Source organism: Magallana gigas, chromosome 1 (genome assembly GCF_963853765.1).
Source record: "Magallana gigas chromosome 1, xbMagGiga1.1, whole genome shotgun sequence".
In the NCBI taxonomy this organism is placed as follows: Eukaryota; Metazoa; Mollusca; class Bivalvia; order Ostreida; family Ostreidae; genus Magallana; species Magallana gigas.
Window position 1 is genome coordinate 26,131,963 of NC_088853.1, and position 27,281 is coordinate 26,159,243.

At 31.9% G+C, this 27,281-nt stretch overlaps 4 protein-coding genes across 5 annotated transcripts in view; 3 read left to right on the plus strand and 1 right to left on the minus strand.

Moving 5' to 3' along the window:
- Nucleotides 1-27,281, minus strand: part of LOC105327823 (uncharacterized) — a 72,182-nt gene that overhangs the window by 35,410 nt on the left and 9,491 nt on the right. The gene's annotated exons all lie outside the window — the stretch shown is intronic.
- LOC117688013 (multiple epidermal growth factor-like domains protein 10) lies at nucleotides 238-5,449 on the plus strand. The gene is made up of 9 exons (XM_066077880.1): nucleotides 238-435; nucleotides 838-1,044; nucleotides 1,196-1,447; nucleotides 1,681-1,687; nucleotides 1,897-1,976; nucleotides 3,050-3,340; nucleotides 3,576-3,794; nucleotides 4,332-4,553; nucleotides 4,752-5,449. The coding sequence occupies exons 1-9, from the start codon at nucleotides 345-347 to the stop codon at nucleotides 5,048-5,050; spliced, it is 1,668 nt and encodes a 555-aa protein (XP_065933952.1). The 5' UTR covers nucleotides 238-344; the 3' UTR covers nucleotides 5,051-5,449.
- On the plus strand, nucleotides 12,480-13,835 carry LOC136273461 (ficolin-3-like). The gene is made up of 4 exons (XM_066077888.1): nucleotides 12,480-12,623; nucleotides 12,726-12,822; nucleotides 13,026-13,193; nucleotides 13,445-13,835. The coding sequence occupies exons 1-4, from the start codon at nucleotides 12,480-12,482 to the stop codon at nucleotides 13,708-13,710; spliced, it is 675 nt and encodes a 224-aa protein (XP_065933960.1). The 3' UTR covers nucleotides 13,711-13,835.
- On the plus strand, nucleotides 16,247-23,309 carry LOC117688016 (CD209 antigen-like protein C). Of its 2 annotated transcripts, none has more exons than XM_066089306.1 (5): nucleotides 16,247-16,327; nucleotides 18,186-18,286; nucleotides 20,725-20,821; nucleotides 21,172-21,394; nucleotides 21,912-23,309. In XM_066089306.1, exons 1-5 carry the CDS (start codon nucleotides 16,267-16,269, stop codon nucleotides 21,940-21,942), a joined length of 513 nt encoding a protein of 170 aa, XP_065945378.1. In that variant the 5' UTR covers nucleotides 16,247-16,266; the 3' UTR covers nucleotides 21,943-23,309. The 2 variants fall into 2 exon arrangements, with proteins under 2 accessions (XP_065945378.1, XP_065945379.1); XM_066089307.1 differs by having other exon boundaries at nucleotides 21,187-21,394.

Sequence of the window (27,281 nt, forward strand, 5' to 3'; positions counted from 1 at the left end):
AACGAAGTGATTTTTTATTAGCTTTTTCATCAACGTGTACGTTATGATTTACAGCATTTTACAGAAAATGTTTACAATAAAAAACTGAAAATTAAATGAAAATCAATTGCAATATTCATTGTCTGGTAATTTAACCTTTTATAAGGTCATTTTTTTTAAAAAGTGATAAAACAAAGTCTCCATTTTAATGAGCAAATACACTTGATTTTTTAAAACATTTTAAATATTTAACGGAAATTCCTTTTTTTCCAACTGTGGTACCGCGTCAAGTTATGCTTATAATTAGCATAAAAATACCAAATATAAATGATCATATAAATTAACTTCCCGTTGTGGACAATGCAATGCTCTGCGAGTGGAAATCTTTGTGTGTAAACATGGGGACATTCCTGTGGACTACACTTGTTTGTTTTTTCAGCGGTATATATTGTTTTGGTATGTATATATTTTGACAGAATTATCCTATATTTTAAGTGTATGTAGTAAATATTGAGCTTTACATACATGTACAAATCATTATAAATATGTACATATTTTTTTGCGAAAAATATTCTTGCACCTATTTATTTTATATTTTGTTAAACGAGCTTCCGTTACATTTTGAAAGACAATAATCTTTATATGATATGATACATAATTTTGATGTTTGCTATATAGTACTAAAAATATATTTTAAAATGTTAATTGTTCGGAAAAATGGCTTTAACAATGTGTTATTCTTGTAATTAAATTTTTTTAAAATGCCTTTAGTTTTTAGAAAATTATTTCTTTTTCACTTTCTTACACGTATACAATTTTTTGTTACACTTTATCATTATTGTATTATTTAACTTTCAGAAAACCTAAGTAGGCGAAACACAACAGTTCTAGAGCTGAGTTCAACATACGATGGTCACGGAGTAACATTAGCTAACGATGGCGATTTAGCATTGAAAGAATGGTATTGTTCACATACTGATCCTAATCGACCTAAAGCTTGGCTTCAGGTAGATTTGGGACAGTCTTACAGCATAAGTAACGTAAAGATATATTACAGAACGGAAGGTATGAAGGCATAGTATGACGTCATAATCATATTATTTTGTTTAAAATTTGCATCTTTTTTTTGTTGCATGTAAAAGGTTAATAAACCTTCGAATTTAATTATTGCATACCTGTGTACAAGCTCAATGTGTTTTTCAAAAAAATATTCTAGATTCGTGGAAGCAGTACAGATTCAGACAGTTTTATCTTGATGTATCAGAATTTCCCGCCACAACGTCAAATACGTCACAGAGAACCCGCTGTTACACTGACAACACCACAGAACAATACCTACCTCCAAATATCATAGACATGCCATGCCAGCAGACAGCTAGATACGTCATTGTGGAGACAACGTATGACGCACCTGAAGATAACCCAACTACGGGGGCTATGCTTGAAATATGTGAAATTGAGATTTATGGTATATCTTTCATCAAAAATGGTTATACCTATAATAATTGATTCTTTTTTTTCTTGTAAATGACCGGTACATGTGTGATGTTCAAAACTGAACATTATACCTTGTCTTTGTTTATCGATTTAAAAAAGCCACAAACCAAAGTTGCTTCTTTTGAGTGATAAAATTTTATTTTGCACTAAAATCTATTTTTTTAGCATAAAGATAAAATATATTTGAAAATGATGTTTTGTCAGAGAACGAGTGATGTGAAATATTCAAATTGATTAATAATTTTGAAGTAAAGAAAAATTACTACGATCTTAACGTTTAGATAATAAATTCCAATATTTTTTCAACTAATTGATAAATAAACTAACTATGATGCGATACAATTTACATCTCTCAATACCAATATTGCGTCCAAAAAATGTGAATTTTTTCCAATGGTTTATTATATTATGTATATTGAGATGCGAAACTGGCAGATATGGTGATGATTGTAGACCGTGTTGGGGATGCCAATCGTGTGATATCAAAAGCGGTCTTTGCGGTTAGATTATTTTTATTGATCATTTTGAAGCATTCTATCATGAAGCGTTTGATTAACTTATTTCAATACACTTCTTAAAAACGTAATCATTATTTCCTTGCATATTAATTGTCATAAAGTTTTTATATGACTGAGATTTGATCGGATGTTTTAGATTAAACGTTTCTGTCTGAAATTTATAATGATATCTTTCAAACAATAAATATTACTTATGATCAGAAATCACTTATATTTTTCAAATGCATTAATGTTCAACGTCAATATTACGCAATGATTATTGTCTGGAAAATAACATAGTATTACGTATTAGGTTCGTTACTGATAAAGAATGGAATATATCGGGTTGATCAATCTCATAAGTGGCGAGGCGAAGTCAATCAGTCATATACCATTTTTATACCTTATACTTGTTTAGCAGAGTGGGTGCTCTTACATTGTACACACAGAATGAATCTCTGCCATTCAGTTAATAGAAAGGTGACTGAAAGGTAACTGAAAAGTGACTGAATGGCATATTTATGCCATTCAGTCACATTTCCAGACCATTCAGTTGACTGAATGGTAGAGATCCATCCTGTGCCATGTTCTACTCAGGAGCACCCGCTCTATTAAATATGCATCTACTTTACACTGGTAAAAATACTATTGAACAGTATGGAAACAATATTAGAGAAGTGTGATTGATTAAAAGTGGTATGGGAATCTGTCGATATTAATGTGGATAAAAGTCTATCATAATCAAAATAATTTAAACAATTTAGAATTTTCAAACTGTACTATATTTGACCAAAACTACGTTTTACATTTGTTTGGAGAGGTAAATTTTTTTAAAGGCCCAGCGGGATTCAAACTCATGACTTGCAGGTTTGTGAAGAATGCCCCAACCCACTGCGCTATCTTATTCGGTGACAAATTTAGGGGGAAATATTTATTTAACTATACTTGATTTTATTGTTCACATCGAAAGAAAGTACGTCACAATTACGGAGGTGTCCCATACATCCTTTAATTCAACATATAAAAATGCAGTTACTAAAACGTAAATGTTCAGTTCTATCATGGTTTTCTTACAGATTGCCCTGACACATGCTATAATCAAATGTGTGATAAATCAAGTGGACAATGCATATTCGGATGTCAGACTGGGTATTGGGACTTTAATTGCAGTTCTTCATGCTCTCAAAATTGCTTAAACAGAAACTGTTCTATTACGAATGGTACCTGTGATACATGCATCCGCGGAAGATATGGAGACACGTGCCATAAAATGTGTAGTCCCGGATGTGTGTCACAGTCATGTGATCGACAGAGTGGGGCCTGCTCTGATGGATGTAGACCGTATTGGGCGGGGGAGTATTGTGATAGTATGTAGTTAACAACGAAGTTTACTCAAAGAAAAAATATAAATGCAAGTTTTTCGATCATTGAAAATAAATAAAAAATAATAATAAACTTTTGATTGTTAGGCTGATTTTTGTCAAAAAAAATGAAGTGTTTCTACTAGTTATCTAAACTCTATCTATTTTTATTCAAAATAAAAAAAGAACTGAATAAGGATAACACTACCCGTATATAGTCATCAGTATTTTTATTATGAAGCATGCGACTCCTCCCATTATGGGCCCACTTGCTCAGAAACATGCAGTATTAACTGTAAAAATGGATGTAGACCCGACAATGGAGACTGCTTAGATTGCGTTGAGGGTATGTTTGGAAGCAAATGCAACAAGACGTGCGGTCCTGGGTGTGTGTATGGTTGTGACCAATTTACTGGACAATGTACATGTAAACAAGGATCGCAAAACGATAGCTGTGTAGGTAAGCAATCTGCAAATGTATGAGTTTGTCTTTTTACATTCGGAATTAATTTATTATAGTTTTTAAACCTATATGTAAGATTAGATGTATTTAGATTACTAGACATGCAATATGAAAGAAAAAAAAATCTAACATGTTCGATAAAACACTAAACATTTAAGAATGTCATTTTCACTCTTAGCGCCATATGTCGACTACTTTGTACTTTCGGTATACAAATTTCTTCAATTGAAAGTATTAAAAGATCTTGATATTTATTTATTTGTTGCTAATTCCTAATTTTTAGAGCCACAGAATTAAGAAAGCTTATCTGTATTACTGTGAGTTAAGACAATGAATGTTATCTTCCGTAATTCCAGTCTGCTGATAATTAAATTTTTTATCTAAACTTACATTGCAAGCATGACCACAGAACAATGTTTAAAGTTATTTTGCCCTGAAAAGACAAAGTGTCTGTCTTGTTGAAAAACCTCCAAAAGTCTAAACAAAATCAGACGAATGATATAAAAGAGTCAATTATCGTTGGGTCTTAACCAGACATCGGGTTCACAGGGAAGGGTGGGTGTAATGTATATAAATGTATATCTTACTTACCTTTTTATCTTTTTTTATATTTAAAAGAATGTAATCCTGATTATTATGGAGTGTTGTGTGATAAACAATGTAGTCCAAATTGCAACCGAGGAACCTGTTCTGCAAACAACGAAACATGCGACAGTGTGTGCAAATGCAACAATATTACAAAACTGAATGTTCAAGGTACATGTTGGTTCAAAGTAAGCATACGTTAATATATTCTTTGAATGGAAAAAATAGAGATAATTTTTTAAAATTATCGTTATGTCTGCTAAATCAATAGATATGTAAATATTATAGTTTTACATAAGCGTGATTGATTTGAATTTTACAACATACACTGTTATTAGCTACGTAAATTGTATTATGTTTTCCTTACAGATTGCCCCGACATATGCAATAATAAAATATGTGATAAATTAAATGGATACTGCACATTCGGATGTCAGACTGGGTATTGGGACTTTACTTGCAGTTCTTCATGCTCTGAAAATTGCTTAAACAGGAACTGCTCTTTTTCGAATGGTACCTGTGATACATGCATCCGCGGAAGATATGGAGATACGTGCGATGATATGTGTAGTCCCGGATGTGTGTCACAGTCATGTGATCGACAGAGTGGGGCCTGCTCTGATGGATGTAAACCATACTGGGCGGGGGAGTATTGTGATAGTATGTAGTTGAAGTTTACGCAAAGAAAAAAAATAAATACAAGTTTTTCGATCATAGAAAATGAAAAAAAAAATCATGATTAGTAAATTATTTTCTATCGATTGTTGAGCTAATTTTAACTTTCAAAAAGCTAGGTATGTGTCAAAAAGTAATGAGGTGTCTCTATTAATTGACTTAACTATACCTATTTATTTCAATATTATAAAAAGAACACATTTAGGATAACATGTTTAGTCATCATTACGTTAAATGACTTATTTTTTTTTGGCATCAATATTGTGAAGCTCTCATATCTATTATTATAAAGCATGCAACTCCTACCGTTATGGGCCCACTTGCTTAGATACATGCAGTATTAATTGTACAAACGGATGCAGACCAGAAAATGGACATTGCTATGCTTGTGTGGAGGGTATGTTTGGAATCAAATGCAACAAAACGTGCGGTCCTGGGTGTTTGACTGGTTGTGACCAAATCACCGGGCATTGTACATGTAAACAAGGATGGCAAAACGATACTTGTGTGGGTATGCAGTATTCCAATATAATCATTTTTTTCTACATTCGGAATTAATTATAATTGAATATCTTTGTGGTAAGGATAAATGTCTTTAGTTTTCAAGACATGCAATATGAAAGAAAAATATTTTTTTTAAAAACAGTCTGAATATTAAAAATATGTCATTTACACTCTAAGCTTCAAATGTTTACTTCCTTGTATTTTAGTGAGTTAAAACAATGAATATAATCTTCCGTTGTTCCTGCATGTTCATAAAAACTCTATCTAAATCGACGGTGCAAGTGCGATCACAAAACATAAATTTCATTTTTTTTACCCTTTAACGACCAAGTCTCCATTTTGTTAACAATCCATTACCAAAAAGTCTTACATTAAAAAAAAAATGATAGGAAGGTTAGTCAGCTATCGGCAGGTCTTAATCATATCGAGGGCGCGGAGAAGGGTGAGGTTAATGTATGAAAATATATATCTTGCTTATCTGCTTTTCTTTATATTTAAAAGAATGTAGTCCTGATTATTACGGAGTGTTTTGTGACAGACAATGTAGTCCAAATTGCAACCGAGGAACCTGTTTTGGAAACAACGGTACATGCGACCGTGGGTGCAAATGCAACATTATCAAAGAACTGAATGCTCAAGGTACATGTTCGTTGAAAGTTATAATTTGTAATATATTCCTTTAATTAAGTACTCGTAGTTTCTTTACTTTTACAATCGGAATGTTGATATTTCTCAGTTCGATACTTGTAATGTGAGCTTAACACATGTTAGCTCGTCTGCCATTTTGATAAATGTATTAATAAAATATTTTAAGTAATACATAAAAGTTATTTAAACAAACTGAATAATTTATTTTATCAACAACATATTGCTTCTAGGCACAACTCAAACATTGTATTGAAGTTGTGTACATACATGTTACAAAGTAAAACCAAGTTAATAAATACTGGAAGTGTTGCACTGAAGAAACTTTTTTGTCTCTGCCGTTTGGTTTGATTTTCAATATCTTTTTTTTTCGAACATGTACCATTCACTCATATCAGTTCAAGCTGGTGGTAAATACAATACTCACCACTTTTGAAATAAAACTTATTTATATATAAATATTTGACATTACTATCATTCCAGTTATTTAAAACTTGTTTGATACACTATTTACAGTTCAACATTTACAGAACATCAACAGTCACTACATTTTATATGCAGTTTCCGTGCTGTTCTGTCTAAGCTTGATGATCAACATATTTTTATCTATAAGGTATGTTATAAAGGCATTGATTATTTAATTTTGAAGGATATTGTCTCATTACTGTATTGGTGTGTACAAAAAATGAATAACGGTTAAGAAGGCTTGTTTGTCAACAAATTAACTATCAGACATACCTCAAAGTTTAAAACATTTTTCCTTCAACAATATCCTACTTTTAAGTTATTATACAGTGCCGATCAGACCCAACCTTACAGAAAATAACCCCCAACTAGAACCTGTGTTTACTTTCAGGGTTTATTCTAGCTTAATAGAGTGAACCTAGAGTAAACCCAGAGTGGACAGAGATAGTAAACCCCGATCAGAAGTAAACCGCTGAAAGCAGACGCTACATGTGTATTTTATAATATACAAGGGGCAGGAAATACAGGCAGTAAGATGATTAGATTAAAAACAGGTCTGCTTTACAGTAAAGTGCAAAAAGAGGACCCCCAAAACAAACTTTGAATAACCCAAAAGTAAACCCCGAGTGGACCCAAAGTGGTCACAAATTTTAAAAAACAGACCCACAATAAACCCCAAAAGTAAACCCGGGGTTAGGGTCTCATAGGTATATTTTAGATTTTGACTTTTTTATTTTATCTTTATGCATAACCATTCTTCTAAAGGAAATTAATAAAGTCTAAAAATGGCCACGGCCACACATCCCTTTTAAGATAACGCGTCTATACTTAACTTTACGACCTGTTACATTGTTACCTGTTACTTTACCTGTACTACTGCACATGTGCTTTTGAAGCAAGATAAGTTGCAAGTTATACCTAACATAAACAAGTCTGTCTTTGTCAATTAATTAAAATGCAGATACATTTTTAGAGACCACGAGACGGTAAATTAGAAAGTGAATCATTAAGTGATATTAATAAAAGTACAAAAATACTTCCTTGGGACATACATGTATTGCTGTTAACATTTTTAATATGAAATTAAGAACATTTACACCAGTTTCAATTTGTAACTCTGTCCTCTTTCTTGGCTATTCCAGATATTTCAAAAATAACATTTGCAAATGTAAGAAAGAACAACCGAGGCAACACGAAAAGAAAAGTCGGGCCTCAACAAATAATGAAAATCCAGACCAATTTATCTACGACTGTGCAGAGATGGAAACTGATTATCAAAATCTTTCCGAACTGCGTCGTTCACAGCATCATTACGAGCAATTGGGGTAGACTTACGAAACAGACATTGAAAGGAAACATAATAATATTTTTAAGACGTTTAACTGCTGTATTAAATAAGTACAGTAATTTGATTGTATTTCATACTCAAAAATATGTAAAATGCAACAATCACAATGTTTAATTTTGTCGTGAGCACATAAGGATATTAGCATTAGCATGTCTTCAAAGATTTTTTTTTTTGGAAATACACACGTTTCTTGAACTTTGTTAAATGTCCAGTCTGTCATGTTCCAAACTCTTTAGGTTTATCTACAACAGGCAATAGATTGTTTATGAAAATTTAAAAATAAGTACAGTCATCTATATAAACTTGTGTATGCAATCAACATAATTACTTTCCTAGAAAATAAAAATACAACTTTTTTTCATTTTCAAATCAAAAAAACTTTAATAAAATGAACATGACATAACAATGAATATGAGAATAAATAAAGTATATATTACTACAATAAAGTTAAGCAAACGTGTTGCGAAAACCATTTTAATTCAGTGTTAAAAATAAAGATTTGTTTTTCTAAGTTAATTCGTCGTTCTGTGTTGTTTTTTTAATTGGGGGTGGGGGTTAGCTTGTAAAAATCCTTGAACGATACTTTATCAATATAATTATTCGTTTAATATTCCAAAGAATATAACTGTTGTACATATTTGTTTAAAATTGATTGTTCTCTGAATAAGCACTTACGTTTCGCGTTCTTGAAGAAATATTCATTTTTTATTTTTCAATTAGAGTAACGGCGTAATCAATGTAAAAAAGCTAAATAACCAAGATAAATGTCATTTTTGGAGGATCTTTATACTAAATTTTAATGTTTTAACTGAATGATTTATTCTTTGTATTTGATATCTTGTTTTTCATGATATAAATGATTAGTTTCAATATGCATACACTATAAGCCATTTTTTTTTTATTGCAATGACCTTATTTTCGAGTTTAGCCCAGTTTATTGTCTCGCGACGAGTAATATTTGCGATCAAGATGGAGATGGTTTTAAATATGATTACATATGTACACATACCATAATTGAAATACGATTTATTTAAAAGGTGATTATTTTTACTTATCAAGAGCATTAATACATATGTACATGCTTTTAACAATAATATGGAACAACTAGAAAGCTGACCAGTCAGACTGATAATAAATATAGAGAATTTAAGTGAACAAGAGGCCCATGGGGCCACATCGCTCACCTGAGCAACAATGGGCGTTCAAAAGATATTGTGCCATATGGTCCCTCGGTAGAATAACAAAAAATAAATATTGTCAAGTATTCGAATTTTACACTTATTTTTGCATACACGTAATCTCTGACATTGTACCTTCATGAAATACTATTTTTTACAAGAATAAAAAAAAATTCTACGCAAGATATAAAACTAAACATTTGGTAGGGGTACACTGTTAAGTTGTTAACTTCCAATTCCCTATATTTTCGTTCTGCCCCCCCCCCCCCTCCACACACACACACACACTTTGTACAGCGATCAAAATATATGAGAGCATATAGGTACATTTTTTTCATCAACTACTTAGTAGTTATTGTATTTAAAAAAAATGTAATAGTTATTGTTTTCTATTTAAAAAATCCTAGATGTGAAGAAGAAAATTGTACCTCAATGTGCTCAATTCCTCAACTTAAAAACATTAAAAAATGTTATTTGTCTTCTCCATTATAATTAAATGACTGTTATTCACTTAGCGAACAAACCCGGATAATTTTCCGCTGTGATATTCTTAGGAATAGCGATAATTACTTTATCCCCGCAACAGAAATGTGTCAGAACTATAGAAACTGTTTTAAAAATGTCGTTTTTATTTATTCGTGTCTGAAAAACTATCAAAATTGATGTATATTTCACATTATTTATTGTATAAAGAGGGGGCCGCAGAGAGTAGGTATATACAGAATATCATTATTTTATTTTGTTTGTACAAGATTTAACATGCTCTAATTCACATAGAATTTCTAATGTTCAACCAAAATTTCAGCGTCAATCGTAGAATTATAAGCAAGATACAGAGCTCATAGTTTGCCTAGGTTTGAGTCATATTTTGTTCACATGAGTTTATTACATTCAGCTTATGATTTTTAACTTGGTATTTCCTATTCAGCATTTAAAATGGAAAAAAAGAATGTCCTAAGATTTTCAATTCTTTTATTCACTCAAGACCAGTTCACTGGTATTTGAGGTTCAAAATCAGTTTATACAAATGTACACAAACACAGTGAAGGATCACATGTACAGAAGGAGTAATAATGACGAATAAAGGTTTACAATACAATAAGATGTTAAAGTTAGTTTCTGGAAGAACAGACTTTGAAAATTTTCCTAATAAATATTGACAATTTTTTTTACTTTTTTAATCTTTAGTTTTTAAGATCTGTGTACAAACATAGAACTGTGAGCAAATCTCTGTATCTTGCTTATAATTTGAAGCTTAACACTCAAATATGGTTAGTAAATAGAATTCGTAAACAATTAAACACAAGAAACATGCACTATAACAAATAAAGAACACAATTTATTTTTTTCGAAATGAATCATATATATACATGTATATACCTACATATTTCCATCAGCGATATCAAACTCTATTTAAACTGAATAAACTAGAGAAAATGCCGAAAATCTCAACAAAACCTATTGCATTAATCTACCATTACGCAAAAGATAATGCCGAATTACCGATAGAATGAGTTGTATTTCAGTACTCTTTTGCTACATCAGGTAAACAGTTAACTGTTTGATTTACTGAAGTCTCTGTTTGATTTGATACGTAAAAATCACGAAATACAGACGACAGTTCCAAGGTTACAAAGCATAAATAATGAAAACGAAACGAAAATCAGAACAAGCTAACACCAACGTCATGTGTGAAAACTGTCAACGCATTGAAATATTTCGCCTCAATTAACTTCACAAAATCGGCACCAATATATTTTGCATGTTTCAAAAATTTCCCTTCATACGCGAACTGTTGCATAACAAGCAAATTCATCATAGTCAGATCGACCCTTTTTTGTATAATGTCATGGCTAATTTAAACAAAGAACCTCGTTTTAGAAGTATGAGTACGAGTCTTGGTAAAATGGGTATGCAAACCCGGGCCGTGGCAAAATAAAAGCCGGGCAGATCGGCAATCGTCAATTCCAAATACGCACTATTTTGCAGCAATATTTACAGCGAATACAAATATACTAGTCCATCAAATATCCTGAAATTTTAATGAGATTGGCAGATTAATAACTGCCAATCTTTTGTTTTGCCCAGGCCAAGTCTTGCCTACCCATTTTACCGGATGCCGAACTCGAAGCTGAAACACGCCTTTCCTTTATTATTATTTTCGTAATAACTCAGATTTGAAACAAAATTAGCACTTAATTTTTGCAATTTATATTTTCCTTCCCATAAGGATAACTTATGCTCAACTACGTTGAATTGGAGTCCGTGAGAAGAAGATTTTTAAAAATGCATCCCCCTTTTTCTACATTTTCGAGGTTTTCTCCGCTTTGAATACAGATCGGACTTTTATTTCCGCAATTTATATTTGCCCTTTCATAAGGATGCTTTGTGCCAAATTTGGTTGAAATTGAATGCGGTTTTAGAGAAGAAGTTCAAAATGTAAAAAGTTTACAGACGGACGGACGGACGGACAGACGGACAAACAGAGAGACAGACGGACGACAGACAAAATGTAATCAGAAAAGCTCACTTGAGCTTTCAGCTCAGGTGAGCTAAAAACACAATCTAATCATAATAGTTCAAGATTTAAAATCTTTAAAGGCAAATATTGTTGCACAAGGAAGCCGGACATGCAAAACAGAGCAAATAAGAAACAAATGGATATAGAAAACGTTTGATGATATCGATGTTTATTAAAAAAAATGTTATAATAAAAAATGTCAGAATAATTTCGGTCGGGGCGTAATCAAATCCAAAAAAGCACGGAGAGCTTTATGATAGATTTGACCACACTCCGACCGAAATTATCATCTTATAATATTCAAAGAATAATTTCTTATTACCTATATTAACATTTTATTGAATTCTTGCTACACTTTTACAAAAAGTAAAAATTACACTTTTTTAAATCCACTATCTTTTCATGTAGCACATGCTATGTATTACTACGCGGCGCAGCCAATACCGTATTTCGGTTATGCTACATATATAAGACACGCCCATTTTGTGTCACTCATCTATTTTAAAGTTATTGGGCTATATGTTTCAAAATTGATTCGTAATGTAAACATAGACAAAGATAGTTGGAAATGTAAATTTGAAAAATTAAGGGGGGGAACCCCTATTGAGACTTTCAGGTCCTCAGAAAACGCTGTTTTTAAAAGATATATATATATATATATATATATATATATATATATATATATATATATATATATATATATATATATATATATATATATATATGATACAGAAACTTATTCATTTTTTGTATTGATAGCAATGCCCAAAAACTGCCGTGAGTTGTATGAACAAGGATTGACTACTTCTGGTGTTTACAACATTTGTCCTTGGGACACGTGTGATCCAAATTTTCGGTGTGTTGGAGTTTTCTGTGATATGCACACCGACTGTGGAGGCTGGACTGTAAGTATGCTAGTTATTTTTTTTATAAATATACATATCGATTGAGTAATGTATCGAACAATCAGTGTTTGGTCAAGCATAATTTGCATAACTTACACCTAGGTCCTTCAAAGACGCATTGATGGGTCACTTAACTTCAATCGATCTTGGATAGAATATAAGAACGGGTTTGGGATTCCCCAACACAATCTCTGGATCGGTAAGAACAATGAGTACTATATCAAATTACACAGTATATCAGTAGAAAAGAATATTAACGATAAATAACGTATGCTATTGAGAACAAAACAATCAGAATGCAAAGAAGTAATTATTTAGACAATGTCATAAAATTTTATGTCTTTGCTTGTGAGTGTTGTTACAAAGACAAAAATACATAAAATCCAATGGTTCATTCTGTAGGAAATGACAATATTCATCAACTCACGCGGAAGGATAACGTTTCTTTGTACGTTTCAATTAAAACGACAAACGGAGAAATGAAACACCAAGTGTATGAAATTTTCTCTATCTCTAATGAGTCCAACAAATACAAACTTACATTGGGAGATCCAACGACAGGAACGCTTGGTACGTGCTTCTCAATTTTCATTTATTTATTTTGTTTGTATTTTAAATTTCTGCTATACTTTTATTGAATACGAATGGTCTACATGTACACAAACACACTTTTTGATAGTGTTTTCTAATACTTAATTTTTTTCGCTTCTAAGCCATATCATCAAGGTTTACAGAATCAATACATTCAATATAATTTTGTTTTGTATCAATTTTCGGTTAGTTTTAATAAAATTCCGTCTAAGATCAGTATTTAATTTAAGGTGACAGTATGGTGAGTACCGAATACACCGGAAAAAATAACCGAAACCTTCCTGGCATGCTCTTCACCACGTATGATCAAGACAACGACCGGAAGAGTAATGGAAATTGCGGCGCCATCTATGGCGGAGGGTGGTGGTTTAACTGGTGTTATATAGGTTATCTTAATGGACCGTGGGCATCTTCACAGTGGAGCTCTCCATGGTATCCGTCCGTAACATCAGGCACTTACATACAGGAAACCCTCATGATGGTTAAACCTAACTAGACTAATGTTCAAAGGGATTGAATATATAATACATACATGAATTTTGCTTATATTGTCAATGAGACGGGAATTGTGTGTCAATTAGACACTTTGTTCAATTAAATTGCTAATTTTTTTTCTTGGAAGTGAATTCGGTGTTATCATTGCACATGTACCTTGAAAAACAATACAATTAGTTTTTGTTCGGTACTTATATTATTTTTTATGCATATAGGCACTGATCAATACGCGATTTAAATACTTGTGTATATATACGATTGTTGCCGAGTTCAAATAGTTCAATAAATATTTTAATATGTGCTCATCTCTACTTGAAATAAACTTGCATTCATCGACGTAAGTTGTTTTGGTATTGTTCTCTAAATGGTAGAATATGCCAAAGAAGGTCTTTTTGTCGATAATGTTAAGAATAAATGTATTATGAAATCTGACTAATAAATTGTGGTTAACATTCTGCAGAGTTAATAAAATCTATCAATTTACGTCTTCTAATTTAAAACTGGTATTAATAAAAAGGTCGAATGGCCAAGACATGTCTATACTAGTTTGATATTTTTCAGAGGATAGAGCTCAGTATAAATATACAAGATAATATTTCATATTTAAAGGTAAACATATTAAATATTTCCCTACCAAGTAATAGTGTCTAGCCTAAAATCAATTTCTAAAAATCAAAGGAGCATGTTTTTTTTAATGTTTAATGTTTACAATGGTTCAGTAAGGCATTGTCAATAGTGAACCAAAGTTAAAAGTCAGTCGTCATGTTTTAAGCCAGATAAAGAGCCTAAAATTCTGTTATGTAAACATAGCTTACGTCATGTTGTGTTTACGTTTTGAAGTTTAATAGAGAATTCCAGTTTTAGACTTGAAATGAATGTGATAAACACAGCATTTTGAAAACATCTTTTATCAATATTATGAATCAATGTCAGCAAAAACGGGGCACGAGCCATGCATACAAGACAGACTTGTGAGATCAGTATCTTGCTTAAAACTCTACTACTGACACTCAACTTTTCGTTAATTATTACAAATGCATTTATAAAGCATTATATTTACATCTACCAAGTATAAATTCCTCTATTGTTTCTACGGAAACTTGTAGTTAATTCATTGCGTCATAGAAACAGCCAGACTAAAATTTACCCGCCCCATTTATCGATTGGACGAAATTTACGGATGTTGAAACTCACCGGACTGAAATAGACACGCACTGTTTATCGATTAGTCGAAACCTACAGCGACCTAAATAAAATCACGGACTGCATGAAATAATCATGATGATGTCAGACTCAAAGTCTCACAGGAGACGATTTGGCTGTTTCTTTAAGATAACCTCTTAGGTACATTAACAGTAATTTAGTGAATTTTACTAGCTTTTCATAATAAATTCATTAATTTGTTAAAAGAAAGATGTTAATAAAAAAGCAATACGCAATAAAATGCTTTCTTTGATGATTCATGCGGGTTATGAAGGTAGTGATCATTATAGAATAAAAAAATAAGATAACGCGGGTTATGTATTTTTTCTTCAATGTCGCTACTTTCATATCCTGAACGAATCACCAAAGAAAGCATTTAATTGTTTAAGTAAACAATAAAAATAGAAAAGAATAAAATGTGACTAAAATCGTTATCATGCCCCCGTAAAAAATATCCTCTGGCTAATTTGTTGATCACTCAGTCTTCTTAAGTTCATTGTTTTTTATTCATTTTGATTAAAAATAAGAAATTGATCATCAAACGGAGGAAAATATGTTCTAACTGCAATTGAACGTTAAATTTTTTAATCCATATTAATCACTGCGTTAATTAAAAACGTGAGTCATTCTACCTTTTTAAAGACAAAACATTGAAACACACATTTTTTTTTATTTGCGCAATTTGCTCTCCCTGTTTTTGTTAAGTTATTTTTGCATTGGTCGTTTTAAGTTACATGTAATATGAATTGAACGCATAGTTTTGCTGATATAACCTTAGAAATATCTTCCCTTAAATTTATTTCATTTAAAGTCAGGATCTAGTAAATGATTCCATAGAGTCTTTTTGGTGATATAATCATAAGACGTCATAACTGATTTGAAAAATCGTTTTCCCGTACTATACGGCTCTAAAGGAATTATGTAAAAATAAATTTCTTGACATTATATGTTGAATCGTGGGAAAAGTAATCCTGATACACCTATATTTAATTTGACACCATTTTAAAAAGGAAGTCAATGGCTTGTTTCATTCGAATTTTGGAGAGACTGTAAGCATTCTAGATATATCTTATTAGTCAAAAATGGACTAGATCCGAAATTTATTCTTTATTTCCTTTCAACTGTCATTAAAAATGACAGTTTAAAACATGATTCATTGTGTTTACCAAATAGTTTAGCCCCGGTATACCCTATCAAACGAAGCTATTGTTATGAACCATCATGAAAGATTTCATATTTTAAATTTTATAAACCTGTAGGCACCTTTCATGTACTAGATCTTGACTTTAAGATAAGTAACAAATTCGTACACAATGAATGTCCTACATATAATTTCTTATCAATAGGGACTAATATGAATCACAGACAGGTTGTATTGGTGTTATTGTTTATATATTGGATATGTGCAAGTACATGTAAGATATTATTATTTTTCATTCTTTATGTAATTTAATAACGTTTATCGTTAATCAATAAATGATTGATAATATTATTTTGTTTTGTTGCATTATACTAATAAACTGTAGTCGAATTTAAAAGTCTATTTGAAATTGCTTATGTGTGTTATGACAGTCGCATTTTGGTTATAATAGTAGAAAACCGACCATTGTTTGTCTGGTATACTTTTTTTTAAAATAATTCGTTTTTCACTTCAAAATCTATACCTATGAAATATTTCTTTAAAAAACTTAAAATATATAATAAGTAGCATCTAAAAATTAAAATTCGATGAAAAATTACTCGAACCAATTTATATACACCTGCCTCTTCTGAAAAAATGGAAATCATTTTTAAACCTTTACTATAGTATTATCACCTATACTCTGTCCTGAGATTTTGCTTCCACCACTTTTCGCTAGATATTTCGGTCATCATAAATACCTTTGAGTTCAAACTAAGTTCATGCACTTATATGAAAAATGTCTGTTGAAACTAAGTTCATGCACTTATATGAAAAATGTCTGTTTTGAAACGCCCCCTCTACCGCTTCAGGTTTCAATACACATCCCCCAAAAAGTCTACGGAGATTTTGCACATTGCATCAACTATTAATAAGCCCGGATGATAACGTTAAAGAAATTGTGCGAGGTGTCCCGAGTACTTCCGAAAATGAAAAAGATGTAAACATTTCTCATTATAAATCTCTGTAAGAGATTTGGTTTCGTTCCTGTGAACTTTTATGAGTGAAAAATGATAGTTTGTCAATGAAGATATCTTGGACATTTTCCCTATTATCGATTACAACAGCATTTCTTTCACAGGTATGTGTATTTTAATAAAAAAAAAAAAACGTGATGGAAGCAATAACTTGGGACAGACTATAATATCAGTTACAATTCCAAGTAAATAATATATTGAATGTTCATCAGGTTGTACATATTACCTTATGATTTATCGCTTCTCGTCTCAAGTCGATCATTGACTCAATCGTATGATGTCAAGTAACAATAATAAAATGTCACTATTTTACCTATACTAGCAATCATTAAGTGTGATATTACATTGAAAATCTTAAGTAATTATATAATTATTTGACCGATAAACAAGCTATTTTTATTCATAGTTTATACAATCTTATTTTTTAACCGTATAAAAATTATAGTTATTATTCACAGCCAACACCTCTCATCTTTGTCAATCTTGTTGAAAACGCAGGAGAGTTTTTATTTACCAAAAAGGAACAAATAATCCTAGCAGCTCTTTTCAAGTAATTTCGGTCATATGCTTCTCTTATTTTCAAGGTACATTATTAAAACACAAGGGTTTTTTTTGGTACAGTTTTGCCTTTTTTACACTCTGACTGATTGAACCATATAAATGCCTGTCTGTTTACATTATAACATCTGCGGATAATAAAATATCCATGTTATATTTTGCTAATTACAACCCGCTGAAATTTGGGTACCTGTTTTCAATATACAGTACTTATTTTGATATTGATTACTCTGTATTCCGATGATTTGTCTCCTGGCACTGGTTCATCTACTAAACCTAACGCCAGCAATGAATATATGAAGTGTCTTTAAATTCCTTTAGAATATATATTAGACATTTTTGGCCTATGATTCATATAATCTAGGCTAAATATAAATTTTAAATGAAAAATATAACATCATACTACTTTTGGTGACAATATATCCCTCACAATTGTTTTCACAAAACGCATTGTCGAGATTTACCTTATCATAATCGTGATAAAACAGTGCAAATTCTTCTTTGATGTGGTAACTTGACTTCTTCTTTATCTATTTCTTATGCTTTCTACTGATAAAGGTCAGCCTCAGGCGAGCAGTGGTCCATGTGGTAGCTGGATTTCCCTCTCAGAATCATGTTTCTTGTTTTCAGACTTTACGGCATCCTGGGGAGAGGCATTAGTAGGTCTTTGATGCACCAAAAGTTTTTTGGTATAAGCCGAATTAATCAATTGTATGATTTTTTTTCTTCTCTTATTTATTTGGATTGATTTTACTTTAGCTCTTGATGTTTTTAATTAATAATCTTTTTATCATTAAATGGTAAACAAGAGGCCCAGGGGCCACATCGCTCACCTGAGCAACAATTGCCTTAATTCTGATCAAATTAGCATATCTTGGCATCTAAGTACAGCAGATCTTGCTAAAAAAAAAGGAATGGAAATCTGCCAATTTTTATCCACCTCTTTTTTTTGGTAAAATACCAAGCCCCTTTTGTTGTTGTACCTGTAAGAAGATTTTTCTCTATTCCTATGTACCCCCCCCCCCCATTTCGTGGCCCCACTTTTCTCTTGGGAATCATGGTTCATCAAACTTATATCTGCATAACCTGTGCTTTCACACTAAGTACTAAGTTTTGGACCGAAAATTCACCCAGAATATTTTTAAAGATTTTCTCTATAAATTCCTATGTAAAAATTCAAACCGCCATCACGGCCCCACCCTACCACTAGGGACTGAGATTTTGCAAACTTGAATTTACACTACCCGAGGATGCCTCTACACAAGTTTAAGCTTTTCTGGCCAAAGAGTCTTTAAAAGAAGATTTTTAAAGATTTTCTCAATGTATCTATGTAAAAATTCATCCCCCATTGTGGCCGCACCCTACCCCTGGACTATTATTTAAACAAACTTGAATCTATACGATCTGGGGATGGTTCCAACCAAATTTGGGCTTTCCTGGCCTAATAGTTTTGAGAAGAAGATTTTTAAAGATTTTCTCTATATATAAAAATGTATCCCCCATTGTGGCCCCGCCCTACCTCCAGGGACCATGATTTGCACAAACTTGAATCTACATTATCTGCTGATGGTTATATACCAATTTGAGCTTTCTTGGCCAAATATTTTTTGAGAAGAAGATTTTTAAAGATTTTCTCGATAAATTCCTGTATAAAAATTTATCCCCAAATTGTGGCCCCACCCTTCCCCCGGGGACCATAATTTGAACAAACTTGAATTAACACTACCTGAGGATGCTTCCACTCTAATTTGAGCTTTCCTAGCCTAATAATTTTTGAGAAGAAGATTTTTAAAGATTTTCTTCTATATATTCCTAAATAAAACGTGATCCCCCAATTGTGGCCCCACCCTACCCCCAGGGACAATGATTTGAACAAACTTGAATCTACGCTATCTGAGGATGCTTCCACTCAAATTTGAGCTTTCCTGGCCTAATAGTTTTTGAAAGAAGATTTTTAAAGATTTTTTTCTATATATTTCTATGTAAAACTTGATCCCCTCATTGTGGCCCCACCCTACCCCCGGGGACCATGATTTGAACAAACTTGAATCTACACCATCTGAGGATAGTTAAATACCAATTTGAGCTTTCCTGGCCTAACAGTTTTTGAGAAGAAGATTTTTAAAGATTTTCTCTATATATTCCTATGTAAAACTTGATCCCCCTATTGTGGCCCCACCCGACCCCCGGGGACCATGATTTGGACAAACTTGATTCTACACTACCTGAGGATTCTTCTACTTTAATTTGAGTTTTTCTGGCCTAATTGTTTTTGAGAGGAAGATTTTTAAAAATTTTCTCTATATATTCCTACGTAAAAATCCATTCCCCAATTGTGGCCCCACCATACCACCAGGGACTATGATTTGAACAAATTTGAATCTACACTACCTGAGGATGCTACCACTCTAATTTGAGCTTTTCTGGCCTAATAGTTTTTGAGAAGATTTTTAAAGGTTTTCTCTATATATTCCTATGTAAAACTTGATCCCCCATTGTGGCCCCACCCTACCCCCGGGGATCATGATTTGAACAAACTTGAATTAACACTATCTGAGGATGCTCCCATTTTAATTTGAGCTTTTCTGGCCTGATAGTTTTTGAGAAGAAGATTTTTAAAGATTTTCTCTATACATTCCTATGTAAAACTCGATCCCCCTCTTGTGGCCCCTCCCTACCCCCGGGGACCATGATTTGAACAAACTTGAATTTACACTACCTGAGGGTGCCTCCACACAAGTTTAAGCTTTCCAGGCCGAATAATTTTTGAGAAGAAGATTTTTGAAAAATACCAACAAATTTTCAATAATTCTCAATTATCTCCCCTTTAAAGAGGGCCTGGCCCTTTATTTGAACAAACTTGAATCTCCTTTACCTAGTGGTGCTTTGTGCCAAATTTGGTTGAAATCTGCCCAGCGGTTCTTGAGAAGAAGATGAAAATGTGAAAAGTTTACAACAACGACGCCGACGACGACGACGACAGACAACGTACAAATTGTGATCAGAAAAGCTCACTTGAGCCTTTGGCTCAGGTGAGCTAAAAAAAACAACCCAGAACGCATATATACTTGTATGTAATGTGTTGCGTTCGTTTTAGGCAATATGCAAAGCATTTGATGCTAACCTCATCGCCATAGAATCAAGCGATAAGAACTTTTTGCTCGAAGGATACCTACAAAATAAACATCCGCATGGTATGTTAATATTCTATTTCCTTTTAAGATGTTGCTTGTAATAAGCTTTGTACAAACATCCGCATGGTATGTTTTTATTCTTTTTTCTTTTTAAGATCTTGCTTGTAATAAGCTTTGTACAAAACATTGTAGAAAATTGTTTTAAGTAATACGAAAAGTTCATTTTATAATCCTTTGTATACCACTTAATGATCTTATTTTCATAGAATAGAGGAAAATTGTCATTTCACATATTTAAAATAAAACCTGACTACATAAGTATTCTAGTGACTTTTACTGTCAAAAAAGAAATTAAAAAGTATTAAGTCATTCTATTAATTCAAATTGGCGATATTAATGAATGATAACAGATTCTGACAAATCAGGAGCAGACTACTGGACTGGAGGAAATGATATCGAAAAGGAGAGAAGTTTCAATTGGATTGGATCCCATCACCCGTTTGCCTTCACGAACTGGATGACTGGACAGCCCGACGTATCGGAACAAGATTGTGTGGAGATCAGAGGGATCAGCAACTTCAAGTGGCATGACGACAACTGCAACCATCAACATCTCTTTATATGTGAAAAACCGTAAGACAACTCATCTGTTCCTTCTCTGGAAAATTATTAACTATGTTGTGTATTGTAATATTCATTTAAAACATGTTGCATTGCCATATCTGAAAATTATTTTGGAGGTCATTTGTCTTAATTATATTTTACTTATTAAAACATAAAAAAATGGTTATTGTATATCAATTTCAATCTGCAGGACGCGCTCAATGAATAATTCATGCCTGTCAAACACGTTTAAGTTAATTTACGGTGTCATTGCATAAAAGGTCCATTATTTTCCAGTATCTCACATTTGCAGATTTCAGCTCTACATTTTCATTAAATGCTTGATACTTTGAGATTAACGATATGAAACACCAGGAACGTCAAAATAGAATAAAAGTGTTATTATATATATATATATATATATATATATATATATATATATATATATATATATATATATATATATATATATATGTTTCAATTTAAACACCCTATATTTGCATATATTTATGGAAATATTAATTTTCTTCCTTTGATGCTTTTGCAGGCTTGGTGGCTCACCTGAAATAATTGGCTAACACGCGCATGGATGATCTCTTGAATTTTTTTATTCTTTACATCCTTTCAATCTTAAGCTAGACCCTCTGATGTTAGAATGAATATGTAAAGACGAATCTTGCATTATTTATTATTTGTAAGCAGTAAAAATCCTTTATGAAGACGTGGTAAAATAATTTTAAACTTATTACGCTAGTGGAGCATAATCTTATTTTTTTTAATGCGGTCAGCAACATTAAAATCATTGCACACATACAACATAGCTGATTTTTAGAAAGCTTATAGACATGATAAGTAATAACACTTTTACCTAATATTTTCATTAAATTTTTAAAATATTTCAACTCAAAACCTTTAATTTACTTTTTTCTATTGCATTTTTTGTAAAATCACAAGTATATGAAGCAGTTCAGGATAGAAGATATACACCAATGAGCAAGTATATGTAGCATATAGGAAATACAACACTTATTATTAAACCGTAACAAATTCTAAAAAATAAACAATAATTATAAGTACAGTGTCAGTTGATACTATGCTAAGAGCGAAGTATGCATGTTATTACATAGATCACGAAAAATAAACATATGTTTGACCCACCATTCATTTCATAATAGGAGATACATGTGAGACTAAAGCTTTTTATTGTTGGTTTCCAGAGCTCGTCAATGATCCCATTTCCTACTCTTTCAACAACCATAGACGACAAATAATGATTGGTTTTAATAGCAGCATTTTCTATTATTTACTTTACTATTTATTCAAGATTAAGTACATATTGTTTGTAGATCCTTTCTGGCGAGGGACTACTGAGAGAAAGAGGATTTTGTAATGCAATGATTTTTGTTTTCAACTACTAAATTTCTTGTTCGTCATTTCATACATTAGTCCAAAACTGTGATTCTTTTGCAAAAGCTTCAAAATGATTAATATTGTCTTCTCAAAATTCAATTTACCCGGGATACTGATAATGGAACTACTGTTCTCGGGAAGTGTAGATTCAAGTTTGTTAAAATTACCATCACAGGGGGAATGGATGAACCTAAAAGGTGGCAATTTTATAGCAATATATCACAATTCTCTTCTCAAAAACCAATAGCCAGAAATCTTGTGTGAAAGCATTCACAGGTAGTGTAGGTTCAAATTCGTCCAAAAACATGAATCTTGGGGGAAGGTCGAGCCACAGTGGAGTGCATCTATACACAGGAATAAGTAACGAGAAATCTATAAATATCTTCCTCTCAAAAACGTGACAAGACTGAAACTTGCAATGATCATCAGGTAGTGTAGAGTCAAACCTATTCTTAACATGATCCCAGACTGTAGGATAGGGTCTCCATGGGAAGGGTGAACTTTTACATTGATATAATCAGGGGAAAAAATCTTTCAAAACCTTAATCTCAAACTTGTAGGCTTAATGTATAATTTAAGAATATGTTGAATAACAAATTCAAAATTCAATAAATCGATCTAAGTAGTCTAGATAATTTTGTATTTAATATTCTAAAGATGTTGGCTATTGTTGCTTAGTCTAGAGATGGGACCCCCTGGTTCTCTTGTTTTCGTAATTTTTAGTATGGTTTTATCATGACAGTTTGGTTCAAAAATGCTCCATCAGCAAATGGCGGGTTCCAGGGGAAAATCCATTCTCTAGAAGACATTGGCCCATTCAGGAATGCTAAATGACAAGCGTTGAACCACAATCCACCACTAAACGCCGCACCGCAATTCTTTATATACAAATCATTATCTTCATCAAATGTCGTGAACGACATCCCGCTCAAATCATAGGCAGGGTTGAGCGGCGTTATTTGAGTGTTAAGCCAGCTGGGAAAAGATAAACATTCTAAAATATAAACATTTTTCAATTACATGAATATTTATCTTTAATTTGTTACCATAAGTGACAAACATATATCTTTTAAGAGCCTTGCTATTTCAAAATTGTATACAATATTAATGAAAGAGCTCAAGTGAAAATTTGTCAATGCTTACTCAATGTACCAGTCGGTATTCCACCAATATGGAGTCTATATTTAGTCGTTTCTGATTCAACGGAAAAGTAAGATTACAATTTGAAGTATGATACTCCATGCAGATCAGCAATTGAAACATACAACGAGACATTTTCCTTAGTGAGTTGATGTAATGCATCATTTCCTGTAATAAAAACGTAAGCTTTGCAAACAAGAAATGTAATTTTAAAAACTCATTTATAGAATTGTGCGGAAACAAAGTATTATATGATTTACCTATCCAATAACTATGTTCCGGGGATCCAAATCCAAGTTTATAGGTATTCCAGTCCCGGTTAAAATTCAGCGAACCTCCGAGTCTTCTTTGTACTACCTAAGCACAATTACTTTTATTTTTAAGATTTGACACCAATATATCTGAGTAAAAATATTAACATAAGGATAAACTTTTTAAATAAAAACAGACAATGACAGAAAATGCTAGTTTCATGTGAAGTAAATATATTTTTGGCATAATTATATTATTATTACTAAGTATATATTTGAGTGATACGTCTACTTTTTAGCTAAAATTTTCATTTCAAACATAAAAGTAACTTTATCGGGGACGAATATCTACTTAAATAACAACAGGTTACTGTCTAATTTTATGGATTTAAAAAAAAAAATTATATGCATGAAATAGAGATAAGATAGGCCGTCTTGCTTTTCTGTGGTTATTATCAATATTTGATGAATACAATATGTTGGGGGGGGGGGGGGTCTTTTGTTGAACTGATGAAGGAAAGTAGATATTCATTGTGGTACAAATTTTAAAAATAACATCCAATTCTAAAAAAAAATTGTAAACTAATGTATCGAATTTTTATAATCATTTTTTATAAAATTACAACAAGAAATGGTTGCTCCCTGTGATACTTTAAGCGCTCCTAAATTTATAAAGAAATATATACATTGGGTCGTTAAGTAGAAAACCGATACGTTCCTTGAGTTCTTCTTTGATCAGAGAAACAAGCTATTTAACACGATTCCAATTTTAAAATATTCATCAACAAAATTTAAGTAGTAATTTTTTATTTTCTGAGTTAAACTCAACATTGAGTTTTAATTTTTTGTTTCGCTACATATTAATACACATTTCATCTTACTGTCCATCCGCCGCCTGCCGTCTCCATGTCACAATACACTCGTATTGTTCGATAGTCTGGGTCAGAAATACCCCAAGGATAAAGTGTATAGACACCGGATTTAGTATATCCGTCATGGTATAACTCATTACAATTTTCATGCCAAGTCGGAGAGTATGAGGACTGACCTATAATTCAGATATTATGAATTTTAAGCAAATAATGCGACTTGAAAGTCATCATGCAAAAACGTTTCAACTTGATTCGAACAAACTATTTTTTTTTTATTGATATAAAAGATTCAGTTAGTACTTTGTTTTCGAATGACAGTTCTTAAAATAACTTACTTGCAGAATGATATACCCAGCCAGTATCCCATTCAAACACTGTATCGAAATCGTAACCTCATAAACCCGGCTGGTGTGTTTAAGATCATTGAATCCAAAGCAAGAATACTTGTTCATGCACTGAATAGCACATTGAATTAAAGATTCTGAATACATCTCAACCATTTGACTGCTGCTGAATAATTTGTTTTGATACTCTTGCTTCACTGCGTAACGTTTGTAAGCCACAGCTGCTCGGGAAAAAGGTAACAGTAATAAGAAAACTATAACATTTTGAAATGGCTTACGACTCATGGCTGTGTTCAGAAATATATTAGACTGTCAAAGTTTCGTACCTGACGTTAAATTCATAGAAATAATGTTTCACATTTAACTTAGGCGCATATTCTTTTATAACATATTCCTGTAATAATTTCATCTACTGTAATATAACACGACGAGATAGTATTGCTTTATACTTCTTTAAAAATCAATTATGTTAAAATTTGTCCACAATCAGTTTTGGTTTAGGTAAATTGAAAAATCAATATTTTTCCTTTATCTTTTCCTTTGGGATCAATTACTTTATAAGGTAGGGTAATTCACTAAACCTTAAAATGGTTTCTCAAGTCAGCAGAAAATAAGATGGTTATGATAGATTGCATGATGGATAAGAATTGTACAAGTCAAATAGGCGAGAAAATATGGAATTTGGATGAATTACAATTTCACCCATATTTATTTCAATAAATATTAACGTAAGCCCAAGGCAAACTTGAAGTCTACTGTTTGATTTTCGGTTCACAAGTTCAAAACTTTCACCACTGCCTTTGACCATATACATGTACAACCAAATAGATTAATACAAACAGTTAAATAACAAAACAATTAAATGGCCATCTTGTGTCGTAGTGTTTTAAATAGTACAAGTCTTTATGTAGTGGGGTACTTTGAGCAATTATAAATAGGAAAATCAAGGTCTTTTTTAAAACTTGAATAATTTCTTCAACGTCCCTTTTTAGAAACTTTATAAGTTTGGATATTAACAAGTCTTATGGCATTTTAAAACCGTGTTCTTTCTTCAACGTTAATTTTATTATTTTGTAAGTCAATTCTGTTCATTATGAATATTGTTCCCGACCTGACAATCTTTGATACAACACAAGGCCATAGAACTATTATCAATATTTGATGAATACCAATTTTTGTGGGTCTTTTGTTGAACTGATAAAGTATAGTAGATATTTATTATGGTGCAAACTTTTCAAATAACATGCAATTCCAAGGAAACTTGAAAACTAATATATCGAATTTTTATAACTATTTTTCATTAAATTACAAAAAGAAATGGTTGCTCCCTGTGATACTTTAAGCGCTCCTAAATTGATTAAGAAATCTATAACTTGGATCGTAAAGAAGGAAGGCGATTTGTTTTCTAAAATCTCATTTGATCAGAGAAGTAAAGCGTTAATACAAAACATAGCCATAGAACTATTCTGATGCATTTGGAGAAAAAAATCAAACACCAATTACTAATAATTCATCTCGCATTATTGCATGCATATTTGGATGAATATTTTTAGGAATAATTTCATTGAAAATTGATGTCGACAGAAGTAAGTATTCTTTTGATGTTAGATACACATGGATTTTTTGATTTAAATAAGATATCAAAGGCTTTGATTTTCCATAGTCTCGGTTACAATCTTTCACAAATTTGCATTTCAAAGCAATACTCATCACTTTTGCGCATCAACCATTTTGATGCCTTTAAGTTTATCCTGCATTAGTAAGAATTTCCCAGAGAAAAGCCAGATAAACAGAAAATATAAAATACAAGCACAAAGGTAAATGTATGAAAGAGTTCCATGCATCAAATAACTATTGGGCTATGCATAGATCATAAGAAAATACACAAAAAAACCCCAAA